General features: G+C 43.0%; 2 protein-coding genes across 2 annotated transcripts in view; both read left to right on the forward strand.

Moving 5' to 3' along the window:
- The first annotated feature begins 5067 nt into the window (after nt 1–5067).
- Nucleotides 5068–13082, forward strand: LOC125757158 (apical endosomal glycoprotein-like). Its single transcript, XM_049412404.1, has 8 exons — nt 5068–5278; nt 6454–6639; nt 7829–7927; nt 8846–8997; nt 10957–11038; nt 12427–12555; nt 12891–12975; nt 13019–13082. The coding sequence occupies exons 1-8, from the start codon at nt 5068–5070 to the stop codon at nt 13080–13082; spliced, it is 1008 nt and encodes a 335-aa protein (XP_049268361.1).
- Nucleotides 13083–18040: 4958 nt separating this feature from the next.
- The window catches only part of LOC119381347 (MAM and LDL-receptor class A domain-containing protein 2), a 90037-nt gene continuing 81919 nt past the window's right edge, over nt 18041–26158 (forward strand). The window contains exons 1-6 of the mRNA XM_049412408.1: nt 18041–18053; nt 18410–18666; nt 19661–19892; nt 24074–24196; nt 24334–24470; nt 25918–26029. Coding sequence (XP_049268365.1) covers nt 18041–18053; nt 18410–18666; nt 19661–19892; nt 24074–24196; nt 24334–24470; nt 25918–26029 — 874 coding nt within the window. The remainder of the gene's footprint in view (nt 18054–18409; nt 18667–19660; nt 19893–24073; nt 24197–24333; nt 24471–25917; nt 26030–26158) is intronic.

Genomic DNA, 26158 nt, shown 5'->3' on the forward strand with positions numbered 1-26158 from the left:
TAGCGCCATCTCGCTGGTAATGAAGAAACGCTTATGAGCGCCGGCCATCTCTGAGTCCGTCCAGCGGCAAAGGGTGTGTATATAACGCTCGCCGTTAGCTATGCGGAGGACCTGCGTTCCGTGGCGTAGTGGCTAGCGCCACTCGCTGCGGAGCAAGAGGTCCCTGGTTCGATTCCGGGCTTCGGAAGCATTTTTCTGAATTTTTCTTTGGGGCTTTTATATATATATATATATATATATATACATACTTATACATATACGGTGCATGACGGCGACGGGGACGGACATTTTCCAGCCGAGACTGTCCATATAATTGCTATCGCAATAAAATCCAATATCATGATTTCGTACGTTTTTAGAGCTCGCATTTAAAACTAATAATGGGAGCAAGTTTTGTACCTACCGAAATATAGTATAATAACAGATCTGTGTCACACTTTTGTAAATTATTTAATCTAGGACAACGACAATATTATTCCGCACTAACAGACAATATTCAAGCTTACTAACAAATTTGCCTCATGCTTTCTAAAAAATTGCATTTTTCTGCTGTCTTCTAACAGGCTCTTTCGTGTACTTGAAGTCGAAAGCGAAGGCTGTCGTCGCATCACTTCTGGGCCCTCAACTGAATGCCACTACGCTTTGTGTGGTAAGAACAAGCAGTCAACTGGCTACCTGATTTGGTCAAACTTTTTAGCTTTTGCTACCTTGTCGATAAGAACCTGCATCCTCCGCAATACGTTTCTTCTGAAACGTAGCCGTCGATGCTTACTAAGGAGGATCGTAATAGTGAGACAACTCGGACAAAAGTATTTGATAATTGACTCTGAAGGGCCATCATATTGCAGACAGACATATTGGAGTTTTATATTGCGATAAGGAGCGTACGATCTGCGAAAAGGACTTCAGAATGTACTCGAAGGGCCGTGAGTCGACATAGTCAAAGAGAATATTGTACTTGTACATTGTAATAAAGAGCTTAATCAGGTTAATCCAATTCAGAAGTTTCCAGAATCGAGAAACGAAATAATAAAAGCATCTAAAGGGAAAATATGGCTGTTAATTTCAAAATCGTTTTTTGCATCTACATTTATTATTTATTTATTTGATTTGTATACATACAAGCACAAGGACACAGAGAAAAGAGGGAGCGAGCAAGCTGGCAACTGCCACCAAAAGGGGCACAACGCCTGCCTGCTTTTTCGGAGGAGGGAAGAGACAGAGGAAAGGAAGTTAGGAGGAGAAAAAGAGGAAAGGAGATAGGAAAGGGAAGAAAAAAAATGACGAAAACTTGGACAAAAATAGGTAAACACACACACACACACACACAAAAAAGGAACGCTTATAGACGGGTGGCCAGATCTGTTTGGTCCATAAAGGTCAGCATAGCTCGATGGGCCTGGTCGCGTCGAGATACACAACCTCTCGGAAAGAGGTAATCGTCGATGGTCGCGCATTTAAGTCCGAGGAATTTATATTCCTTAATCAGCAAAGCCCGCTGCGTAGCAAACGCGGGACAGTGTATTATAAGATGCTCAAGTGTTTCACATGAGCCACAAGCTGCACACAACGGACTGTTCACACGTCCTTGACGGAATAAGCGTTCGCGCACCAATACTGAACCGACTCTTAGTTTATATAACAGTGCTCTGGAACGACGAGGCAAGCCACGACCACGAACACGGGGAGGAAACGATCCGTTCGCGACACGCTGGTCTGGGTGCTGCTTTAGGAGGTAGCGGCGTATAAGCAGACGAGCGTTGTCCATCATAGACGAAATTTCCGGGCAGTCACAGTCATCATGATTACAAGATGAAGCGAGGCGATCAGCCTCTTCATTTCCAGCAATGCCCACGTGTGAAGGTATCCACTGGGCAGCTAGGGACATCCCGCGTGAGAGAATTTTGTGGGCTGATTCTACGATACTGCATAGAATAGGGCTGTCGGCCTCTTTTCCGGTGAGTCTGCTAAGGGCACCACGAGAGTCTGTAAGGATGACGACTTTCGATGTAGGCAGTCCTTCTTGCACGTACTTAAGGGCGACATCAATCGCTGCGAGTTCCGCAGTCACTGATGATGACGGTATCTACACGATCTACACGGCATCTACACGGCATCTACACGGCATCTACACGGCATCTACAGGATGTTCAATGAGATCAATACAGTTTCTGTGCTAAAGTATGGTGTCGTGGCCCCCTTAGTGAGGCGAACTTACTTTTCCACTGTATAAGAGATTTAGAATGTTCAATCTTGTACTAATAGGCAACACAGCATTTTTTTCCGCATTGGAACATTTTCACGCGTTTTCCATTGTCTCGTACTTGCCTCATTTTGTTTCTGAAAGGAGCGTTTAAACACATTTTTATAAGTGTTTCTGATTATCTACAGATGCGTTTTTACTACACGATAAGAGGCCCGGCCAATGCCATGCTCAGTGTCAAGACTCGGAGCACTGCAGATGGTGAATTTAAGGAAGTGTGGAAAAGTGACCGCCCTACTGACTTCAGCCACTTCACTGAGGCATTTGTGCCATTCCACGAAGATTCAAATTTTGAGGTAACAACTGATGTTTGTTCGATTGGTTGTGGTCATTTTTAATTGTAATGCTCTTAATGAATGCTCTTAATGTTCACTGATTTTGGGACGTTAAACCCCAGATATTATTATTATTATTATTATTATTATTATTATTATTATTATTATTATTATTATTATTATTATTATTATTATTATTATTAATGTTCACTGAAAATGTTCACGTTGCCCTTCTGCTTGTGTGACTTGTCTATTACTTTCACAGACTGTTTTCTCAAATAATATGCTGCTGCTGATTTCGTGTTACACTATGCTTCGTGTTGCCTTACTGATAACAACCTAGAATTTCTAGGACTTCCTAAAGAAAAAAAAATTCCCTCTGGCGCTACAGTGAGCGAAATTTTTAGGAACTTCCTCCTCTCGCATACATATCGTACGCTGGCTCAAGTCAACACGGAAGATTCACAAATCGAAGGCCGAAATCTCTGATCAACTTAACAAGTATGAAGGATCCATGTAAAATAACTTTCACCTTTTTAAAAGTATCCCGGTGTTGCCAATAACTGGCCTAACGTTGATCAAAGCCCTTATTCTGACTATTGACGTGCCCGGGAAGAGCAAATATGAAAGTAGAAACTACACTTATCGAATGGCTGCACTATGATTCAAGGGACGCGTAATACGCTAAGCACATCCTCATTTATATGAGTTCCGGCGCATAGAGTACGTGTACTCTGTATATGCTCCTTTCATTTCGCAAGTGGGCCATGCCGCGGTCACTGTCAGCGTTCAACGTGCAGCCTGCGGGTCGCGCGTTACGTCGCGAGACGCTCTATTCACTCATAGTTAGCTGAAAGTACTTGTACTTAGCTGATGCTTTAAGAATAAATTCGCGTAACAAAAATCAATGCAGCCATATCAAAACTAAGAAGGAAAGAAAGAAAAAAAAGAAGGAAGTACGTGAGTGCAGTGGGTTGCAGAAACGGGCTTCTCCGCGCATTAACTCTCACTGCGGTGAAGTTAGCCTTGCGCAACGTTGTTTTAATGCGGTACTCACGCATGCACGTACTACACCCTTTGCATGTCGCAAGAGTATAACAATGTGTGCTCTGAGTCTTAAGCAAGTCTTACTTTTTCCGGTTCCTGTGTTTCCATTTAGTTTTCTTTTTCTTCTACTTTTGTGTAGGTGTCCATCGAAGGCAGCACTGAAGGGGGGAGGAACACCCCAGGTTACATAGCGATCGATGACGTCACTTTTCTTGACAGCTGTCATGCTGCTTCAGGTATACCTTATATTACCGCTGAGTTTGTCTATATAGAATCTCTGAATGACTGTGGTTTGCCTTTTTTTTTGCGGTGAAGCTATACGTGCTAATTGCGCCTTTCTTCTCAGTACTGAAGGTTGTAGAAAAATGAGAACGACAGAGCTCACATTGCTTCAGTATCGCATTATGTTGTAAACGAATTTGGTAATTGGGGCATAAAACTTGCATTTCTAAAACACCGGCACAGAATCCTGAATATTTATCACCATTGCTTTTCTTGTGTTTGTTGTTTACCCCTATAGGTGTGCGGGTTTAGAACAAGCAGCCAGGCAATACAGAGAAATGGGCACTGCATCACTAGAAAAAGAATTGCCGACTTTCTTTAGAGACAATGAACCTAAGTGTTTTTGTGTAAAGTGGACCCGAACTTTGCAATATTAAATGTTTATTCAACATGCCTTTCAGCGTGCACAATGAGCAAATGCGTTTTCCATAATGAAACGACTGCAATAATACTTTGTTAAAGAACTGTCAAATGTAAATACTGCATCTACGCAAATAAAAATAGAAATACATTGATGAGAAAGGGCACGAAGGTTAACAGTGGTCGCGCTCGGTAGGTTATCCCACACGTAAGGAAGGGGACAATAAACGTAAAATAGAGAATATAGGCACGTCCTCAGATGTATATTCACTCGTGTATATACAAGCACTTGTAACATTCAATTGACTTGAAGAAGTGCATTAGTGCTTTCAGAATCAGGATCTTGAAGTTCATCTGAAAAAAATGTTACAAGATGAGATAATAACATACAAACAAATGTCCCATAGACAAAGACGGCAGTGGGACTCTTGGTCCCTTTACAGTGTCTAACCGCAAGTGCAGCAAAGCGGTCTTATGTGCACGAAAGTCCTTCAACAAACATCCAAAGATCTTTAGTTACTTGCGAGGACAGTACGCCGTAAGCAGATAAGGCTAGCGTGCAGAACATGACATTTGAAGGATGGGCGATTAAAAAAAATATGTTCTATAGTTATGTCACATTCACAAGAATTGCGTTGGGCATTCTTGTCCACAACTCGAAACCCGCGAAAAGCTGTTTGAGCCATCAGAAGAAACGCTGTCGGCGTATCTGTTCGACAGCGTAATGTTGAATGATGCTTTTTGTGAAAGCTTGTTTATTTATAAAGTAAAATCAGTTTTTTATTTTGTTCTTATTAACACTATAGGATAATTTTTGCTACGTTTACTAATCAGTTAGTCATGATACAGTCTCGACCGCCTGTTAGACCTGAGCATTGTGTGACTGCCTCAGGTCCGCTGCCCAAGAGTTCAACTGAAACCACCACTACCGCACCATCAAACTGCTCACGTAATGAGTTCAGCTGCCTATCCGTCGCCCACTGCATCCCGGCAAACCAACTGTGCGACTTCCTCAAACAGTGTCCTGACGGTTCGGACGAAAGCCACTGCGGTCAGTCATTGCCACAACTTTAAACCTTGCGCATACTAGTGACGCTTACTTTGCTCGTAATTGGTTGGATAGTGATTGGAAATCGGTTTCCCATTTCATAAAGAACGCTAGGCCTTTAGGCTAAAAAAAATGTTGGAAGAGGTTAGGACCAACTCCTCTGCTGCAGGTAGTTTGACTTATTTAATACGCTTGGCGAAGCATGACCGAGTTCTAAACAGTCCAGTCAGTAAGGATATCCATGCGAATATCCATCTTGACTCTTTTTTTTTATTCAATCTCTAGTCGTGTCCCATGAACTTAAACAAAATTAGGCAGACTAACTGCACTCTAACTAAGGAGGAGGAATAAGGAGTTTGGCGCGCTTTAGTCACGCGGGAATTTTATTATAATTGCGCAGAATGGAGGCGGGCTACATTAGCGCATCAGGGCTTACATTAACGATCAATATGCTACGTTCACAATATGGCCCTTTCTTGACATTTAGCATGTAAATTCATAAATATATGTATTAAAGAAATGACGACGAACCCAAAAGATCCCGAAAGAAGTAAAACGAGCTTTTTTTCTAAGAAAATGAAAAAAAAAAAGCTGAGGAGTGGGCAATCGACGGTAGGTCATAGCTGCTCACAAATCGCTGTAAAATTCACGAGCGTTAAGAGTTGAGTCAACAGTTATACGCGCTGCTGTAAGCTCTGACCCTGGACACAAGCAACCGATATGTTCAGCCACATATATAGAGTCCTTACAATTTAGCTAATTTTCATATAACCTGTTCTTTAGAAATTGGAGATAAATTTTGAGTTCGTAGTTTAATCTTGTGAACGCATATGCTGTCGTATAAATTGTTTTAAGAAATGTTTATAGAATAGTACGTACACATCGGTTTAGCATCTGGAAAATATTGCACAAGAACGAAGATAAATCGTTTGGAGTGAATTGTACAAAATGTGAAAAACGGTGCAACAATAATAAACACGCGTGCACGGCCATATAGCTGGTTGTATTTGAATTGTTGGCAACATCAGGCGTTCAATGGCACGGTTGCAAAAACACCATCTGCATTAAGAGGAGAAGGCGGTGACAACTAAACGTCTGATTTAATATTGCTAAAGAGGTGAGCACCTCACGATAAGCATTATGAAACGGCACTAAACTCTTACTTTTCACCCACACAGGCGCCTGCGACTTCTCGGTGGACATGTGCGGTCTACAGGCCGCACGCGCGCAGACCCAGCCCCGTTGGACCCGCCTATCCACCGTCCTGGTTTCCAACAACCAAGCACGTTTTCCTTTGCTGCCTCGCGAAGACAGCAGCCACAACGAGCGCGGCTTCTACGCTGCTTTCCTCAGGACAGATGCCGGTGAGAAGTCTTGCAACGCCAGTAGTAACGAAAGTGAATCGTTATTTCTTTAGGTGTGGAAGATCGAGCATGATAGGTGTGGAAGTATCGAGCATGAATTATCGAGCTCGCTTTGAGCTTCCCACAATAAAGTCTGTCGTGTCGCATACGTGCCTCTTTTCTTTTTCCCTGGAATGCAAAGTGTAAAGCGAGATAAACGATATACCTTTTCAGATGTCGCACATGTCTGACGATCACTTATTACTGAAGATGGCAGATTCGAGAAAAAGCGTTTTCTTGCTGGCTATGCTTAAAAACAGGAACCAACATTAGAATTTGCACAATAACCTCCGATTCGATTATAATTTTAGTAACCTCGTTAAATAATAACGTTAGTCGGCGCTTTTTGATCGCAGAATTGAGTTAAACAAATGCTCAAAGCATCACCATTTTCCTAGAAACTTTATGCCTATTGCCACTTTTAAGAAATGCAGACTGAAAACGTGCCGTGAAGTGCACTGGTGTTCCAGTTGAGCTTTCCTTGCAGTGTTTTCCCCCTGCAAGTGGCTGGCATTACATAACAACGTGCGGGTTTGGGTAAACTTATTTCTAAAACTGGTACAAGGCTCGCATTTACTTGGCTGCAGCCTTGCAGGCATAACGCGTCTCCCGAATTCATTCATTAAAAAAAGTTAATTACTGAAAACTAACGTTATTATTCATTGTATTGTCGATTATCGCAAATAATCGGATCTCCACCGTTGCTATGCCGCTGGAGCAGGAAACAGTGCCACTTTGTCTCATGTCACTTCTGAATCAGCCCATGCGACAGCTGTGGTGTACACTTGAGCCACCATTTTGGTGCTCCTTGTCTCGTACTTTAATGGGCAGCTACAATACAGTTATAACTATGGAGATCGTGAGACCAAACAAGGAAGCAAGGATGAATTAGAACGGTTTCATCAAACCCTCATGAGAGTGCGAATGGTTTGTTGTTTTGTGACAAGAAGAAAATCCTATATCCCATATTTGTCATATTCAACAAACCCACATGATCCCACTATCATGTCTGAAGTAAATCACGATTTTTAGCATTTTCTGTAAGATTAAAGATGGCCATCAAGACATTTTGATGTGGACGTTATAGACCTTATGTTTAATATGGCTGTTTCACGCACGTATCATGACGTAACAAGTGATTGTGGTGCAGCTGTTCCCAGGGGTCGCAACACAGCCTTGATGACTCCTCAGCTGGGGGCGATGGGCCATTCATGCAGACTCAGTTTCTACACCTTTCTGCCTAGACAGAGTAAGTGTTACTACAACTGTGCGGATACCCAAAATTTTCTGGACGCTTGTTGTAGCTGTGCACATGCGCATTAATAATAATTCAATAATTGCGTTTACTTCAGAAATACTTGTTTGCAGATTTACTGCACAAGGAGTAATACACGTACGGGTTTACATAGACATGTATTTGTTGAAAGTATGAAGATACGGCCTCACTTCATTTACCTATTTTAATGACTAGCGTGTTTTAAAGGCGTATGCCAGAAAGTAATGTTTTTAAAGTAACTTTTCTTGTCCTTCATTGGGACCACAATATTTTCGCACATTTATTAACTCCGGTAGGGCTGACGTTGTAAGATGATTACTATTAGTAGAGTATATGTGCTGTCATTTTGTCAAACAAATAATTCCTGAATATTTGAATATAGAATGAGCAGTAATTAAAAAAATGCTTTACGATAAAAGACTTGCGATGCACTAGTTCTGCTACATTCGTGACAATGAGAGCCACTTCCTTTCAAGGGCATTTTCGCCGATGGACGGTATACGGTAAACCGTTGCTGAAGCGCAGAGCATGGTTGCACGAGCAGGCAATCACATTGTATTATTGAAGAAAAAATACATAGTGAAAAAGAGATACGTGCATTCAAAACGTATGAAATCTTTGACGCTGTAGCTTGCAGGCTATGGCGTTGCACTGCTGAATTTGAGGTCTTTGGTTTAATACAGGCTGGGCGCAGTGGCCGCATTTTGCACTGGGAAAAGTGCAAAAATGCTGGGGTGCTTAAGCTTAATTGAACATCCAGGAATCCAAGGTAGTACATATGAATTCCAGAATCCCTAGTTATGGAGGGCCTTATGACTAGATCGTGATTTTGACATGCAAAGCCCCCAAATCACTTAACATCTATACTACGCTCGTTTTCAGAATTTTCAGCACACCTTTCTGTTGACGTTGTGGAAACACTGAGAGATAAAGACAAGAGAGGGACCATCAAAAGGAGGGTGCTGCGTGTTTGGGACGACACGGAGCAAGTTACTTGGAAGATGCAGGCAGTGAACGTCGGAAACCGACGTCCCGGCGCAAGAGTAAGCCTGTCAACTCGCTTTCCTTACTTCCTTGCTGGAAGCGGGAGTCCGGTCTCGCAGAAGCGTTCTTTTCTCCTAGCGTAAGAATTGATGGTGCTAAGACGGGGACGAAGCACTCTCAACAACACGGGCGCCGTCAATTCTGTATGTGATGAACTACCTCAATTCAGGTTATTGCTCTTCTTCTAATCTACTCCTTTCGCTATTGCTCAAAGAACGAGACAAGCGAGGCAACGCATGCTTGAAGCATGGCTGATCATGAATGCTATACGAGGAAGATGTAAAGTAACGCGGACCTCAGGTGATAGTGCATAAGCTCTCTTAAATGAGGTGAAACAAGGAAAAGGCAAGGACCTGTCTATGGTGCAGTCGGCTGAAGTGCATGCGCTCGTAGCGGTGTTGCGTGGCCGTAAGCGGTACTATTTTCACCACTCTACCAGTGTACGTTTAGATATAGTAAGGCTGAGACGCTCGAGCAGCATGCTGATTTTTTTCTCACAGAAACTGCAGCTTAGTCGAGTGTAGATGTTTTTCGAGAACAGTTGCCTCCATAAGCTTAATCTTGTGCTGATTCACAAGGCCATGTTATTTCGACCTTTTCAGTCCCATAACCAAATAAATAGGCTGCCGAGTCATCCCTTTTTACGAATAGAAATGCGTGTTTATTCGCGGCGGCAATGCGAAGAAAGGCGTGCAATATTTCTTTGTATTTTGAGTGGCTTAAACCACTCTCACGTTTATTTTCTCTGGAAAGTGTTCAATATATTGGGAAAACTTCAGAACATCATCGAAAAAACTCAGCGTGCCTACTATACATTTATTTGAGGGATGGTAGGAAAGGGGAACACCAATGCTCATATGTGTGAGTGGTGTCCAAATGATGAAACGAGTTCCTTGTTCCGTTGAACCAAACAAAAAGTACGTAGGAACTGCCAGGTCAATGTGAGAAGCAGCACCGTGTCGTTGCGACTGTCGCTGTATGCGGCAGTGGGCGCAGTAGCATTTACTGAAGTGGTTTGGACATCCATGTTGTACAGTGTATGAACAGGCTTTCTAAATGGTTGATATGAAGCTTTGTTTTGAATCGTTGTATGGACATTGCTGTCAACATTGTGGAATTTGCAGCAGGCAATACGCCAGAGGCACGGGCATCTGATTGGTGTAAAGGTACAAGGTCAAGGTTATGACAGCGAGAGAGATGAGCTGCAGAGTTGGATTAACCAAAATATTTTTGTGCCCTGCCGTGGGTAAGACGTAAGGACAGAAAAATAAGATTCAAAAGTACTCGTATGTACTGCCCCTAGAAGTATATCCTAAACCAACTGCTTGGGAATTTCATTCACGACTGAATTATGACTAAAACTACATCAAAAAGAGGCATGCTTTACAGCACTTTAGAGATATTGTTGCATATTATTTTTGGCAACTATGCCGCACTGTAATGTTGCCCCTGTTTTATAAAGTAGAAATGCGACCTGATATTTACCTGACAGTCGTAAAAATGCCTGCTTTGGGAGACTTTTGCTTGAATTATTAAATAAAAATGTGTTCGGTTTAGGACATAATGACGTGCAGTAATATTGATGTAAAGAAATATAATATTTAGGAAGGTTAACTTCAAAGCGGAGTGCTCTTTGTTGATTAGTCCAACTCAAAATCTTTCAAGGAATTTATTTTAAAAAGCAAAAATGCGTTTGTATCTCGAGAAAATGTGCTAAGAAAGCTTTCAAAGCAAGGAAATGTTCCTCATTTAGACTGAATAGCCAGCGCGAATGATATTTTTAGATATCATTTTGTTTTTTGCGGCACAACATAAAAAATTAAGTAACCGAGGTATTGTTGACTTCAATCGGTGTGTAGCAATCCGTGTATGAATGGACAAGGCAGAATTGACTTCGAGATAAGCCGATTGACAAATGTTCCACGCGCTTGTCCATGGCGTAATCTCTACTGACGCAGTTCTACTTTTCTGCTGCTGAGAACGCCAGCATCGACGACATTGAGTACCACCACTGTCACCCTGAGGATACAACGGAAGAATGTGAGTGGTCTTATGCATGCTATTTTGTAGGATTTATTTTAAGCAAAGTCTTCGTCGCCACTTTCTCGAGCTTTGCGGGTTCTGGCTGCTGTTGTCTTGCCGAGTATACAAAAAAAAAGGCTTAGTGGGTGTTCGTCATTTGGTATATCTACGAATACACAACTTGGATAACTATGTGGAAATAACTAGGCATGTACCAGTGGATATATTTGAATTGGTGACTTGGGTCCCGAAGTGTTCAACTGGGCATTTACACCTGTGAAAATTCGCTGTGGCAGATGCTCAGCGATTGGCTATACGTGGTGTTTAAAAAGATGTGTCCGAAGTTTCTCAAAAGTAAGGGAAAGGGAATATTTGCAGGCTGCTTTCTTAATTACTTTGTCTGTAGCGGCAGGCATTTTACGATGTCTAGAGACATCAATTACAGTAGTAATTAAATAACTTGAATAAATTACCTTTTTAATTAGCGGAGACAGGCGGTAGTGTCAAATCGAAGAATTGGAACCCTTCCTGCGAAGAGCCGATTGCCGCCTTGAGATTTCTAAAAGCGGTATCTGGCAGTTCTAGCAAAGTGATGAAATCTGACCAATTTCACCCGCGAAACCGACCCTTCTTGAGGGCAAAAACAATTTAGGCCGCAAGAAGGGCCGGCCATCCGAAAATAACATATATGAAAAACAAGCACGAAAACAATGACACAACAATAACATAAAAAATTAAATATGAAACTATAAAACACCGTCGAACGTCTATAAACTAGCGCCGTGGAGTCTGAGAAAAAACGACTTCTCCGTCTCCATGTGTTTAAGTTTCACATGATTCCTTTTAAAATGTTATGGCAGTAATTGCGTTTCGAGAAAGTATTTGAAGTAAAACATGCAAAGCATGCAGATAGATCTTATGAGGTTGCGTTATGCGGCCTAGGAATCAGTCCGACACGGTTAACAAACTGATATATATATATATATCTAGACAGCCATTTTCCAGTGCGTGGCGTTAGCTTGAACGTGTCACATAAAAAGCAGGGACAAAGCAAGGCGTTATGACAAAGTTTATTATAAACATCCCATTTCACCACCTGTCACGTTTTTCTGAGGAGAAGGAGTGCTAGTTTCACTTCAGCATATGTTGAGGTTTCGTAAATCAGCTGATGTCCTCAACAAATTTAGAACAAAATGGCAAAAAGTTAATTACCTGATTCATGCGAATTTGTTCTGTCAAACATCCTATAAACGTAATAAAATAAACGGAATAGTGAAAGTCCTCGTATTCTCGGTGTACATAGTGAAATTTGACTGCTGCGCTAGAACTAACTTGCGGCGTTCCTAGTATGCTATTCCAGCTACGGTGCGATTTCTCATAATTGCCCTCTTGAATAACCTTTTCAGCTGTGAACTGCACTTTTGAAACAAAGAACGGGTGCGGCTGGTACCAAGAGAATATCGCGGACTCCGGTGAATGGGAGATTCTTTCTGGCAAGCCGCCCTTTGCCTCGCCTGACCACACTACAGGACATGGTGAGAGTTTCCTTTTTTTTTCTTGGAACGAAAGCAAATACAGCGGATAAAACTTGTGCAGTTGACTGCATGAAGCAGGCGCATACACTACTCCCCTCAGCATCACTTGGACATTACCTCCTACCGCCCGATTGCGCTAGCTAGTTGTGTGGGAAAGGTAATGGAAAGGATGATCCTGACGCGTCTAGAATGGTACTTAGAATACTACGGTATCTACCTAGATGCTATGGCCGGGTTTAGACGCGGTCGCTCGTCAATAGACGATGTGGTTGACTTGGTGACATACGTCCAACACCAGAAGGCCTGCAAACGATTATCTGCTGCTCTGTTTCTAGACATTAAAGGGGCTTACGACAATGTCACCCACGAAGCCATCCTAAGTGCGTTAGAAGCAGTAGGACTTGGTGGCAAGATCTATATGTGGGTGCACAGCTACTTGCAAAAGCGATCATTTCACGTGCAGACAGAGAATGGACCGACACCCGATTATTATGGCAGCCGAGGAGTCCCTCAAGGAGGAGTGCTAAGCCCGATCTTGTTCATCCTGACGCTCATTAAACTAGTTGACAACCAGCCAAGCAGCGTAGGACTTTCCATTTATGCTGACGACATCTGTATATGGACGTCAGCTGTGACGCGGCTTCAACTTCGCGCTCGACTTCAGAAGGCAGCTATAGTGACATCTCGCTACCTGCGTAATCAAGGACTCGAAATCGCAAGTGAAAAGTGTGCAGTCGTGGCATTCACCAGAAAGCCAATGTTCGCTTACGGCTTATCAATTAACGGCCAATGTGTGTCATCCAGCAGGAGTCACAGATTCTTGGGTGTCATAACCGACAGAGACCTGTCGTGGACTCCTCACGTAAACTATGTGAAAAAGCGGCTGAACGCTATCTGTCACTTGTTCAGGTTCCTCGCAGGAAAAACTTGGGGAGTATCCATACATTCTATGTTACAGCTGTACCGGGTATTATTTATTGGGTTCCTGCGATACAGCCTACCTGCAATAGCCAATACCTGCAAAACTAACCTTCGTACGATACAAGGCATTCAAGCTCAGGCTCTTAGGATATGCCTTGGTTTACCACGCAGCACTTCAACGGCTGAAACCATTGCCATTGCTAGGACTACTCGATCACGACGCACATCACCATTGAGACCATGCGCACTTACCTCAGGCAATATGCCAGGAATCCTTCCCACCACCTGGCAAGCCTCGCTGCGGAAAGGCCCCGTACGACATTTAGTGCAACTGTCTACGCCCATCGCGCATCGTTCACATCAGGGTATGCGCCTGCGGAGAAGCCGGTGTTTCCTCCGTGGTGCATGTACCTTCCACAAGTACGCTTAACAATTCCAGGGCTGCAGAAGAAATCAGCTTTATCCATCCCAGCACTAAAACAATTCAGCCTACTTTTCTTGCACGAAACCTACAGTAACCACGTACACATCTACACCGATGGGTCGACCACGGCGTCCAGTTCCGGCGGTGCGGTGGTGATACCAGCACGAGAAATAACCCTACGACTCAAAATATCCCATGTAACTACATCTACGCCGACAGAATTTACGGCTCTGCGTTGTGCCCTAGAGTACATCGATTCGGAGAAACCGAGCAAATGGGCTGTTTTCTCCGACTCGAAACCGGCGTTACAGTGCCTGCGGTCACCTCTCCGACGCGGATGCCATGAACAGCTTACGTACGAAACTCTCAAGATTCATCACCGCGTCAAAGAAAAAGGCCATGAGGTTGACTTTCAGTGGCTACCTGGTCATTGCGGGATCAGTGGCAATGTTTCCGCAGACAACACTGCTCGCACATCCCATCAAGAAGAGACTACCGTTCCGATTCCTCTTTCCAGGACAGACGCTGCGAGGCAGCTTCGTCACCTGGCACGTAGTCTCTGTTTGGCGGAATGGAACATGCCAAGTATACGACGTACGAGACTCCACCAAATAAACCCTACGCTGGAACACTGACCTCCATCCGGACTTCGTCGACGTGAAGCTTCACTTCTTTGTCGGCTTTGGTTGGGAGTTGCCTTCACGAAGGAATACACAACATTAATTGGAATCACCGACAGTGCGGCATGCGAGGTCTGCAGTACTGAGGAAGACATTGATCATCTGCTATGCCGCTGCCCTCGATTTGCCTCCGAAAGACGAACTCTTTCTGATGCGATGCGACGATTGGACAATCGGCCGCTCTCCGTGCAGATGCTTCTGGAGCACCATCCCCATCGCTCGTCGGCCCACAAGGCAGTTAAAGCACTTTTGTGCTTTTTAAGGACTACGGGCCTGTGTGAACGCTTGTGAGCGCTTGTGACTATTTTTACAGTGCCACCGCTACATACGTGTCAATGCATTTATTGATCATTTCCTTTTTTTTTTCGCTCCCCCTCTCTCTCTCTGTCTCTCCCATCTTTCCACTCCCCTTCCCTTTCCCCCGGCGTAGGGTAGCCAACCGGACTGCTGTCTGGTTAACCTCCCTGCCTTCTCCTTTCCGTATTCCTTCCTTCCCAAGTTGTGATTGCGCCGAGGCAATGCGGCAATATTTTTCATCCGATATACCCGTGAATTCATTCAGTGTTCCGGTCGTTTTTTATCTTCTAGGTTTGAATTCAGGCAGGGCGCGACTTCTTTTACCAAGATCGCCGTTCTCTTTACCAGAAGAACCGCAGGAAAATAAAAGAGATGCACTAGAAATGCTAGAAGAATAAATCGATTGTGTGCACGCACACACCATATAGTAATACAGGAATAGGTTCCAAGACTACTCTTGAAAGTGATTTTTGTGTGATAATAGGGACGTGTTCGAAGCATATTAATCTTTTCCTGTTCACTGAAAGATCGAGCTGTCGCTTCTTGCAGTTCTTTCAACGCTGGCACTATTTTACTAGTGGTGAGTCTTCTCAGTAGAAACTTTTTTCAGTATAATGCTTATATTCATATCCTTTTTTTTTTCTCAGGGATGTACCTAGCCGTGGAAAACATGCAAGATAAGAGTGTCGTGGCGCACATGGTTTCCGCAAAATTGAACGCGACCAGCCCGACTGGTCGCTGCTTTCACATGTGGTACCACATGAAAGGGGACAGCGAAAGTCGACTGACCCTGCGGATATACAATGCGTCTGGTACTGGCTCAAATCTATGGACTAGGATTGGGCACCAAGGAAGCAGCTGGATTGAAGCAACTATAAACGTTAACATCACAGATGCCTCGTTTCAGGTATGAATGTGGTTTACGAGAGATATGTTTTGCGAATTCCTCATTGAAATATACTTGTGTAATACTAGTAAAATTGAGAAGCCTTGTACGTTTTTTACTGGATTAGAATACGATTGCGGCTTAAGGTGGTAAGCCACAATCAAAAGTGAAGTTTTGTGCACAATACCAATTTTATTCTTTTTTGCTTTTTAACTGTGCGCAAATGTTAAAATATCTGTTGCAAAAGATCTCTCTACCATGAGTAGTTTGGGAGTGACAGTGTGTTCTCCAACCCGCTCCACTGAATTGCGAAGCCGAAACCACATTGCATTGGTTCCAAAAATAAGTTTTTTTCGGGATATAAGCGCGATTAAATGCACTTTTTTATTCCGTGTTCACTGTAACATTAGGAGACGTTTTTTTAGTTAGTTGTACACTTGTAATTATCTTAAAATTTCTATAACCAGCCACTAGGGGATCGCGCGGTCCTCGAAGAATGTTTGTTGTTTTTCTCAAAACCAGATTTTGCTCCGCCTTATGTTACGCAAACAATGATAACGTTCCTTTAGATGCGTATTTTGAAATGAAATTTTGCGCACTCCGAAAACATAGATCGATGCAATCAACTAGGATAAACGAAATTGACGCAATATTCTTGAGTTGACAGCTCAATTTGAAAACAAATTCTGGCAATTTTTTAACTTCACGCAGTCTTTTAAATATCGCTTCCGAAATGTTTGTGTGATTACATTTATTCTAGTTCATGGCATAGCTCCGACACTTCGTTGCCTAAATGCCACAGCTTTACTCAATTGAGCAGTTCATTAGTTATCATTGCTGGCGTGACTGGCACTTTTAGGACATTTTATGACAAAAAGTACTCGCAAAAAATGAAATAATTTTTGACACTTTGTATAGTTGGGTAAGTTAAATAAAACATGCTTACTGTGAGAAAAAAATGTTATTTCAGTCCTGACTTTTTATTATTTTTTTTGTGAGTGTGGCCTACCATCTTAAAACTAACATATACTATTATGCTAGATTTCTAATAAAGCACATCAATACTTTTAATAAGATTTTCGCCATGGTCTCGCCTTTATCGTTAGTGCGAGAGTGGATTATGTAGCAACAAACACTGCCCACATATGAGCAGTGTTTTAGTGCCGTTTTTATTGAGGAAGAAGTGACGCACTATATAAAACGGCGGTCCTAAACATAATTGGTAATTTTCTTACCTCCATAGCTTGTGCTTGAAGGTGAGCTTCCGGCTTACAGCCCAAGTTTTATTGGTGTTGATGACATTGCATTTGACGAGCTGCCATGTCCACCAACCCGTAAGTACATCAGAACATTTCTTTTCATTAATGTTTATTTTGTCAGTGAATGCAGTTGATAGCCTCTGCACATATCTTTCTGGTTGTGGAAAATAGATGGAAGCGCTTTGTTATAGCCGCACGTTATTGCATAGAACTGAAAGGCAAATATGTCAGTGCTATTAGCGGTAATATTAGGGTTTTATCTTGGCCTGATAAATTAGAGCTGCTATCTTTTTTTTTTTCATTCTCGCCAACAAATAACAAACATTATATTGCCGTCATCTCAGCGTAAACAATATATTAAAATCCAAAACAAGGACCCGCCACGTTGGTCTAGTGGTCATGGCACTCGACTGCTGACCCGAAGGTCGCGGGATCGAATCCCGGCCGCGGCGGCTGCATTTTCGATGGAGGCGAAAATGCTCGAGGACCGTGTACTTAGATTTAGGTGCACGTTTAAAAGACCCCAGGTGTGGTAGAAATTTCAGTAGCCCTCCACTACGGCGTCACTCATAATCATATCGTGGTTTTCGAACGTTAAACCCCAACAAATTATTAACAAAACAAATTATTTGCAGCATGATCGTTTGTACCTTTGGGTGATTACTTAACTTTAAGTCGCGCATATTTTATTTAAACCACTTTTAAAGTTAACATTCATTTTCCTTTTCCCCGTCCCCCAATGGTTTCCTTTCTGTCGGTTCGTCGGCTTCTTTTTGCGTTAAAATTAACCGGAGACAGTGTTATACATTTTTACATATACATTTAATATATTCATTTACATCATAACGTTTTTCTGTAATGTTTCTTTCGACATAGTTACCTGCAACTTTGAAGAAGGGCCATGTGACTGGGTATTGAATGGCTGGGTGGTGGACACGGGTCATAACTTCAAGGTCGTTGCAAATGATCACACTACTGGCACAAGTACAGGTGAGCATTACGAGCTCGACTGCGAGATATGACACTTACGTGTTACCAGAGCGAACGCCTTAACTATACTTTGCAAAACTATCGGCAGAAATTTTCCTCTTTGCCTCTGACTCCATTTCTACTCAACAAAGTGTGTGGATAAGCGGTTCACGCGAGGTAAAATAGAGCAACTTAAGGTGTGTTTCGTGCGTTTAACTCCATCCCGATTGCATTTTTTTTACTCGAAACAAATACAGCGCAAAATGAAGTAGCTAGATGTGACAACATGAACAGGGCAAAGAAAAAAAATCTTCTTCATAAACAAGGGGGCATTCACGACGCATTTGAGAAGTCTCAATATCCCGGACAATCTGAAATTCGAGAAAAGACTAAACTTTTTTTTTTTTTTTTTTCGTAGGCTACTTCGCTAGGCTTGACGGGCCGAGTGGCCGCCTGGTCAGCGCACAGCACGACTTGAGTTTGGTGGAGCGGAGGTGCTTCCGCTTCTGGCACTTCTTCACGGGGCAACGCGAAATGACTCTCAGCGTATATAAGCACGTAGCCACCCCAGAGGAATCTCGAGAGCTCGTATGGACCATCAACGGAGAAGACCGACTTCCGAGACAGTGGTTATCCGGATCAGTGAACATAGCTGTCAACGATACGTCATCCATGGTGAGAAAAGAGGAACACGGGCTATGCAAATGTACACCCTGCCATTGTGAGAAGCAGGGTGTGCATTTCAATGGCGAGAATTTTTCTCTAAACATGCAGGCTGGAGGCTGTTGTCCATGGATGTAACGAAAATATTATATCGAGAGTGGATGGATGGAGGGGGAATGGTGTGCCAACGAGCCACATGTGTGTGCGTCTGTGTCTGCACATGCGTGCATTATATATATATATATATATATATATATATATATATATATATATATATATATATATATATATATATATATATATATATATATATATATATATATATCTGTGTGTGTGTGTGTGTGTGTGTGTGTGTGTGTTAGCAGTACATGTTTCGACTGGGGGGTTTGTACAACATCCCCAAGCGTTACACCTATGCTGTTTACCGGTGTGGCTTTACAAGTTTTCGTATTTCATTAAAAATAATAAACGGGTGACTTTTATTCTAAATCTCCTCAAGGTGCTCCAAATGCTCAACTTTTTGGATGCCCCCATTGACTGCCGTCTGAGCGCATGTTCAAAAGCTCAGAATATATAAAAATATATAAAAATAGTGTCATAATAGTTCCGACTAAGTAAATTACTATGCCTAAAAAGATATGTAATGACAACATCCTCTAGAAGTTTTATTTTCGTTGATGTAGTCAGTAGTGGTTCAAATCAGTTTCTTAGAAAGCCATATTCACTAAGACGTGATAAAATATACAGAACGCCGCGAGTATTTCATGGGAAAAAATCAGAGGACGAATATCTCCGGACCGGCTACATTCCTGTTTATATGCGAACGCCCGAAACACTCATGACGGCTAATCTGAAAATTGTGGAATTTTCGCTGAGTTTACGCATTAAAAAAAGAAAGTTTCATTCTTGTCCTGACCCTCACTATGGCCGCCCTCAATGTGAAAAACCACGTTATCATCTCTATATTCATCCTGATGTATTGCTCCCTGTGCATGCGCTGTCCCAGCGGCTCGAGTTGGAAGGCAAGAGCCCATCGGGAAACGAGAGCGCGCTGGCCGTCGATGACTTGCTCCTGTCAGGTTGGGAGTGCCCTAGACCGGGCAGCTGCAGCTTCGAGGACGACCTTTGCAACTGGAGGAACGTTGGCGGTCCTAAGAACCTCACGTGGGAGCGGTGGTCGGGCCCAACACCAGACCGCAGTGGCCCCACGGCCGACCACACTGTGGGCTCAAGACATGGTATGCGACCATGCATTCCGTCTCATGAATACCTGTCTGTAGGCGTTGAGCAAGTACTTCTCAGATTACGCCGCGGATCCATCGCGCTGCTCAGCTTTAGCGAAAAACTATTACCTACGGCGGCAGTTTATATGCAGCCACTTTCATTATTGCCTGATTATGTATCGATGCCTTATTGAACTTCATTCGTGGCATTTTCTAATATGACTTCATTTTTCAAGAAGCACTACGAGCTGCTTACAAAAGTTGATTATGTGACAGACATTAAACTTGAGTGCGTCATACGTGTGACTTCACATCGTGCGAATAAAAGCAGTTCGCCCTCTTAACTGTTTCAAGGAAACTAGTCAATGGTTAATTATTTTATCGAAGAGTGCCAATTGGCACCTTTTTTATTGAAATAGAATTAAACGAATGAGTTGTTGCCTTTTTCTGGCGACGGCAACGCCTTTTCACTAGGTTATTCGTAAATATATGAAAGAACTATAATTCTTCCATTTATTGAGTTCAAGTTCAAAAGTTGTAGCTAGTTCTAACAGAGCCCCCGATTATCTAGCGCACACAAATGCGATGTACACTCGCGATATAGTCCAGTCAATACCAATCGAAAATACCACTGTATTCATAGAAACGCTGACGGGCTTTCATTGCTTTATGATGGACATTTTGGGGGCCACGTGCCTAATACTTTTGCAAGTGTGAAGATTCGCTTCCAGTAAAACGGAGCTCCTGTTCTAGTCACTGTATGTGTGTGATGTGCCTAGGATAGTGGAGCAATATGTGATACACATCCTCGTTTTCGCACGAACATGCTGTAGATCACATGCGCTTAATTCTGAATAATAACTGCTTTGTGTAAGAATTTCGGACTCGGAGACAATGTACGAGGTTGTCGATGCGTCGTGGGTGCTGGAGGTCCAGTTGGTATTCAAGGTGGAGGTCAACTGCGTCTAAGATTACTTCTTTTGGGCTCTCTGTTAGCCAGTTTGACACACAGAGTTCTCCTTTTAGTCTTCGTAAGATGCGGCGTATGTCGAATTGTGACATGGGAATGAGGCGAGTTTCTAAATAAACATCAGCAGCTTCTGGCAACACGTTTATTTTCCTTTGATTCGGGAGCGACTTGAAACCTATCAGAATACCACATGATGTTTTAGTCCTGTAGCTTGAGAAAGTTATTTTGTATTTACATCTGCGTCCTGCTGCGACATTTTCAATACACGTAAGGGCCACGAAGGAATCCTTAATGAGGACCGAGTTTCTCGCCATCTTTGATGACGGAGGGTATTCGGAGCTCGACATCTTGGAGTCACGTGACCTGAGCAGAAACGTCACGAATGACATCATATCACCGCCGTACAGCTTGAATGAAAGGCAAGGTTTCGTTTGGCGTTGCATAAGTATCGATATTTTGCCAGTGTCAGTGCTTGGTCTATGTCAGTAGGAGGGGGCATTAACATACGCCGTGCAGCTTCGTGGTTCTCACTATTCTGCCAACGTCGCTACTGCCAGCGCCGGGGTCTGCAGGGAGGTGCCGCTTTACCAACGACGTCGTACTTGGCGCTTATGCTCAGATCACATTCCACCGAGCTGTTGAGGTCCAAATACACTCTCCCTTTTGATAATTTAATGAAGCTGGTTGTTAGTAAAATGGCTACGACCTCCGAAGTTGTTGTAAACGAAAGATGCCTAGCCGACGCGCATAGTCCTTATGCAGCTCTGGAATGAGAAATGCTGCTGCCGAAGTTTCTTTGGTATCAAAGCTATCAGTATACACATGTAAGCATAGCCTCGTGTCCTCGTCTGCATGTAGTGCAAAGCTACATAAGCGCTGTTGCGTTTCTTGAGATGTCCCAGTCCGTGTAGACAACAGACAGTGAAACCTCTCCTTTTATATAAGGACATGCTTGGATTTTGCGACCGAAAATTCACGGCTCATCATGTGAGACGTATTCGGTGCTTGATCTGTCTGGGCACCGGAGTGCTATACAACACATGAGTGTATGCGTTTCCTCGACGCGCATGCTACGGAGAGAACTCGGGCGTATGCGCCTGGTGTTATCAAGCTTTCATCCGAGCGCACGTGTGGCGCCGTTCAAGAGATCGTACCATTTCCGCGTCATACCGATCGGAGCCGTCATCGTGTATCTTAACGGTATTCTTAGGTTGTCGTAACGCATGGCTAGCACTGGTTTCTTATGGTCGCTTAAGACTAACATGAACGATGAATGCTTGAGCGTATTTGTGGCATGCGTGCTGCTCGTTATTATGACCTTTTTGTTTGATCATTTTTGTTAGTTTGTTTCGACCAATATTAAAATACCTAGCATCTCAACTGCTTAACCGGTGGCACACAGGCGACTGAACTGAAAAGAGGGCAAGTCTGCGAAGGCGACACGAGAAGAATGGTGGCTAGATGCGATCGACACTCTTCCCGCGCATACGTCGTTGGAGGTCATTATTGATCCTGCACGGCCGTATGTCGGAGCTAGAGAAGAAGCGTGTGCATCTCGGGGCGCAATTGAAATGGCGCAGCGAGCGCCAGCGCGAAACGGCCGTACACATCAAACTATAGCGTGGTGGCAGCGACTGCTCGCTGTTCTTACTCAAATTTGTTTTTTGACCGTGCACGATTGAAACAACGTTTGTTACTTTACTATCGCTATCAAGTTTTTTTCTGTCGAGCGAAAATGACTTGCTTAGCCCTATATGAATACAAGTTAACATTCTACAATTCTGGTTCCGCGTTATTTGATTCATAAAGTGGATATTAAGTGAAATGACTCCTGTGTTCACAGGGCCAAGAAGCGCGAAGAAGGCTACCATCTTAGCTAAAACCCCCGCACCCCGGAGGGCCTTGACTGATGGAACCTTTACCGGAAGGTTTCAAAGAGGGTTTCACATATTTCTTGAAAATATATCTAGGTCTACCTATAGGCCATTGGTCTACAAAAGTCGCGTATAAAGCTTGCGGGCTTTTCGGAGCGACATTGTAGGATATGTTCTACAGACAATATTGCTCAAAACTTGTAGTGTCATCGTGGTATGAATTTTTTTTTTTTGCTTGTGTACGGAAAGTGAGTCACGGTTCCTTTTCTAACAGATAATGTCTTTTTCTATTATTATTATTGTTCATGTGGTTACACGATGCATCGAATTTTCTGTTCTTGTTTTATTTATTTATTTATTTATTTATTTATTTATTTATTTATTTATTTATTTATTTATTTATTTATCTGTGTAAGACTTGCGTATCTGCAGTGTCTTAAGCGTGTCATGTGTTGGTTGTGTTGATTGCAGTACTTCTTTGTTAGCGCTCATGTGGTTTTTTATGATGTGTCAAAACTTCTTTTTTTCTATTGTGCATGTGTTGCGAACTTCGGGTACAGAGGCCCTTGTCAGGCGTATAAAATGCCTTTTGCCTCTGTTCCTTTTTCTTGTATTACAAGAAAAAATAAAAAAGATACTACTAGATACACAAAAAGTGGCCTGAAGACTAGGGAAATTATTCCGCCACACAAATGAGAGAACAGAGGATTTTCGTCATGAAGTGATGAGGTAGTTTCTTCAAAAGATTGGTAAAAGTACAGCGAATCACCAAGAAAATACATTAAATGGACACTCCAAGTTCGCGCGCTGACACAGCATGGAAGAATATGCCGGATATTCCTTGTTTATATGCATAAATCTTTCCGTTCGTCGGCTTAGTTAGCTCAATGTGTACGCCTGCCTTATTTGTTTTGTTTTCTGGAAAAGGCCCTTTCCTGTTTGTAGATTGTCCCTGGGAAACTTATTTGATGATGCGTAGGTAACTGAGCTGAACAAGTCGTACTTCATTCAACGCTGTAGTACACTTGGAACGTGACCCAGTGGTGAAGGTGTGAATGCGCGCCTCACTTAAGTGCATAATTTTAAGCCTAATGCAGCTGTCCAGTAAACTCAGATTCAGAATTCTAGTTCTTGGGCTATAGTTGACCTAAACCCAAGAACTAAGAAAGGTAAGAAAGATGAGGGCGGTCGAACTAACGTATTCATCTCTATCGCCGTCAGAATAAGTGCTGCTAACTATTTATAACATTTTACCACGGTCCACGTCGTTAAATTCTCGCTCATGCATAGTCGTTCAATGATTCCAGTTCTTTACACTTGCCTAATATGAAAAAATTTTTCTTTGTGCGCAGGTTATTTTCTATTGCTGGATGCCGAATCTGCCAGAAAGAACCGCGTGGGCGTCCTTGAAAGTGAGCTACTCCACTTCTCACCAAAGAGCTGCCTCCAGTTTTACTACTACGTGGATCCAGAGGGTACGTGTTATTATAAATTCATCACCAGTGTGGACAACTTGCGACGAGCTGAATTCACTTGCTCACTTTATTGTGCGTTCTCATTAAGGATATAACATCTGTTTTTTTTTTTTTTTTTCATCTTCCATCCCGAACAGGCGGCCAAGCAGACCTTTCGGTGCAGTATGCGTGGCATGGAAAACCGTTTCGACACGTTCCAGTGTTGGCCAAAAAAAGATCCGCAGGATGGCAACTTTTCCGAAGTGTTCAAAGTGGCTTGCCTGTGACGTACAATGTGAGTTCACACTTTACTTCTCCGTTACGAACTTGAGAAGCATGTATTCGCATCGAACACAACGATTCAACCTACAGCCAGACGATAATTTCAATTGCAGGAACATAATTATGTACTCCATCTTGCCATGATTCTGACTGTCCTCGTGCATACAGTCTAAGAAAAAAAAATAGATGCACGCCCCTGAACCAAAATAAATGGTGCAGGGGTTCTGCAATAAAGCCGTTTTTCTTCTCCATCTGCGATATGACTTCCAAGGTAGAACTGCGCTCCTAACTTCGCATTGATCCGCTGTGGTAGCTTAGCTCGTAAGATGTGCCGCTAAGCTCAAGGGTGCTGGTTCGATTCCCGGCCATGGTGGCCGCATTTCGATAGGGGTGAAATGCTAAGAACGCCCGTGTGCTTAGAGTTGAGTATACGTTGAAGGACCCCAGGTGGACTAAATTCATCCGGAGTCTCCCACTACGGCGTGCCTAATAACCATGCAGCGGTTTTGACACGTAGAAACCACCGCAATTATTAAAAAAAGAACTTCGCATTTCGAACTTCCCAGCACACTGGCCAGATTGATTTTGTGCGCCCGAATTACATAAATAAATTTCGTTCATTTCGACGACCTTGAGGCCCACATTCTTTTGCAAACGGGAGTACAATATAGCGCTAAGTTAGTTGGACTGAGATGCTTTATGTCTTGTCTGTAGCGCTGGTTTCCGTGGTTTCAAGACTTACACGTACCCACAGCTGCGACCCGTCTTCGGATTGTGGTCGTGTTTTGCTTGTTTTCGCACGCTACAAAAGCCCTTCTATCATCACTGCGCGATGCAAACGTTAATCAGACTTTGTAAACAATCTTATTATAATTTTTGCCTATTTATCGGTACGTATGTGTATTCTATTGATTACTTTCCTTCCGTTCAATCCAGTTTCTATGGTCTCTGGTACTCACTTTCCGTACGGGACCTAAATACTGCGGCCTATGACTGGACTAACTTCGCTGATTGTTTTGGTGGCAATTGAAGCGCACAAATACTTGAAGAAATAGGGTACAGGCACTATAGCTGACTCTTTCTCTCAACTTGTATTATCGTCCACTTTTAGTGGAAGCAACCAGTTAGCACGTAAGCGCTGAAATGGGCCGAATTCACGTGTGAGGTGTGTAGATTAAAATTTAGTGTTTCAGTAATATATGTCTATATAAGGTACTAATTAAGACGAGAAAATGTCGGAGTAATTCTGACTTTAAATACTGATTGATTGTTTCCTGTAAGTGCGGGAGGACCGCAGTGCACAAGCGGCAAGAACTGAAGCGGGGCCATCTCACAGGGCGACCTACGCAGCACGCTCTGCACTGTTCGATGGCGCTCTAGGGAAATGACATCGAACATATAGATTGTTCATTTGGAAATCTGAATTAAATGTGACCTTGAAATGTATTCTTTAAACGCAGATCCGGATCTTCGGTTACCCGGGAAGTGATGACGCATCCGACATAGCCATTGACGACATCGAAGTGTTCGACGGCGAGTGCGCCGAAAGTATTCCACGGCGTGACGCTTCAAGTGAGCTGGCATCATCGGATTGCAATACACTTAAATGACATGTGCTCTGAGGCGCGGAAAACTTTCAAAAGCTTATTGGTTGCCTGTAAAAAGTGCTAGAAGTTTGTATTCATCTAGTTGTTATTAGCA

This window comes from Rhipicephalus sanguineus, chromosome 1 (assembly GCF_013339695.2).
Source record: "Rhipicephalus sanguineus isolate Rsan-2018 chromosome 1, BIME_Rsan_1.4, whole genome shotgun sequence".
In the NCBI taxonomy this organism is placed as follows: domain Eukaryota; kingdom Metazoa; phylum Arthropoda; class Arachnida; order Ixodida; family Ixodidae; genus Rhipicephalus; species Rhipicephalus sanguineus.

Excerpts from the sequence above, each read along its gene's own strand:
- LOC125757158 (XM_049412404.1), top strand. The coding sequence starts at position 5,068 with ATGATACAGTCTCGACCGCCTGTTAGACCTGAGCATTGTGTGACTGCC. Across the intron at positions 8,998-10,956 it reads ACCGACGTCCCGGCGCAAGA|TTCTACTTTTCTGCTGCTGA; the intron begins GTAAGCCTGTCA and ends CTACTGACGCAG. Across the intron at positions 12,556-12,890 it reads TGACCACACTACAGGACATG|ACATTAAAGGGGCTTACGAC; the intron begins GTGAGAGTTTCC and ends CTCTGTTTCTAG.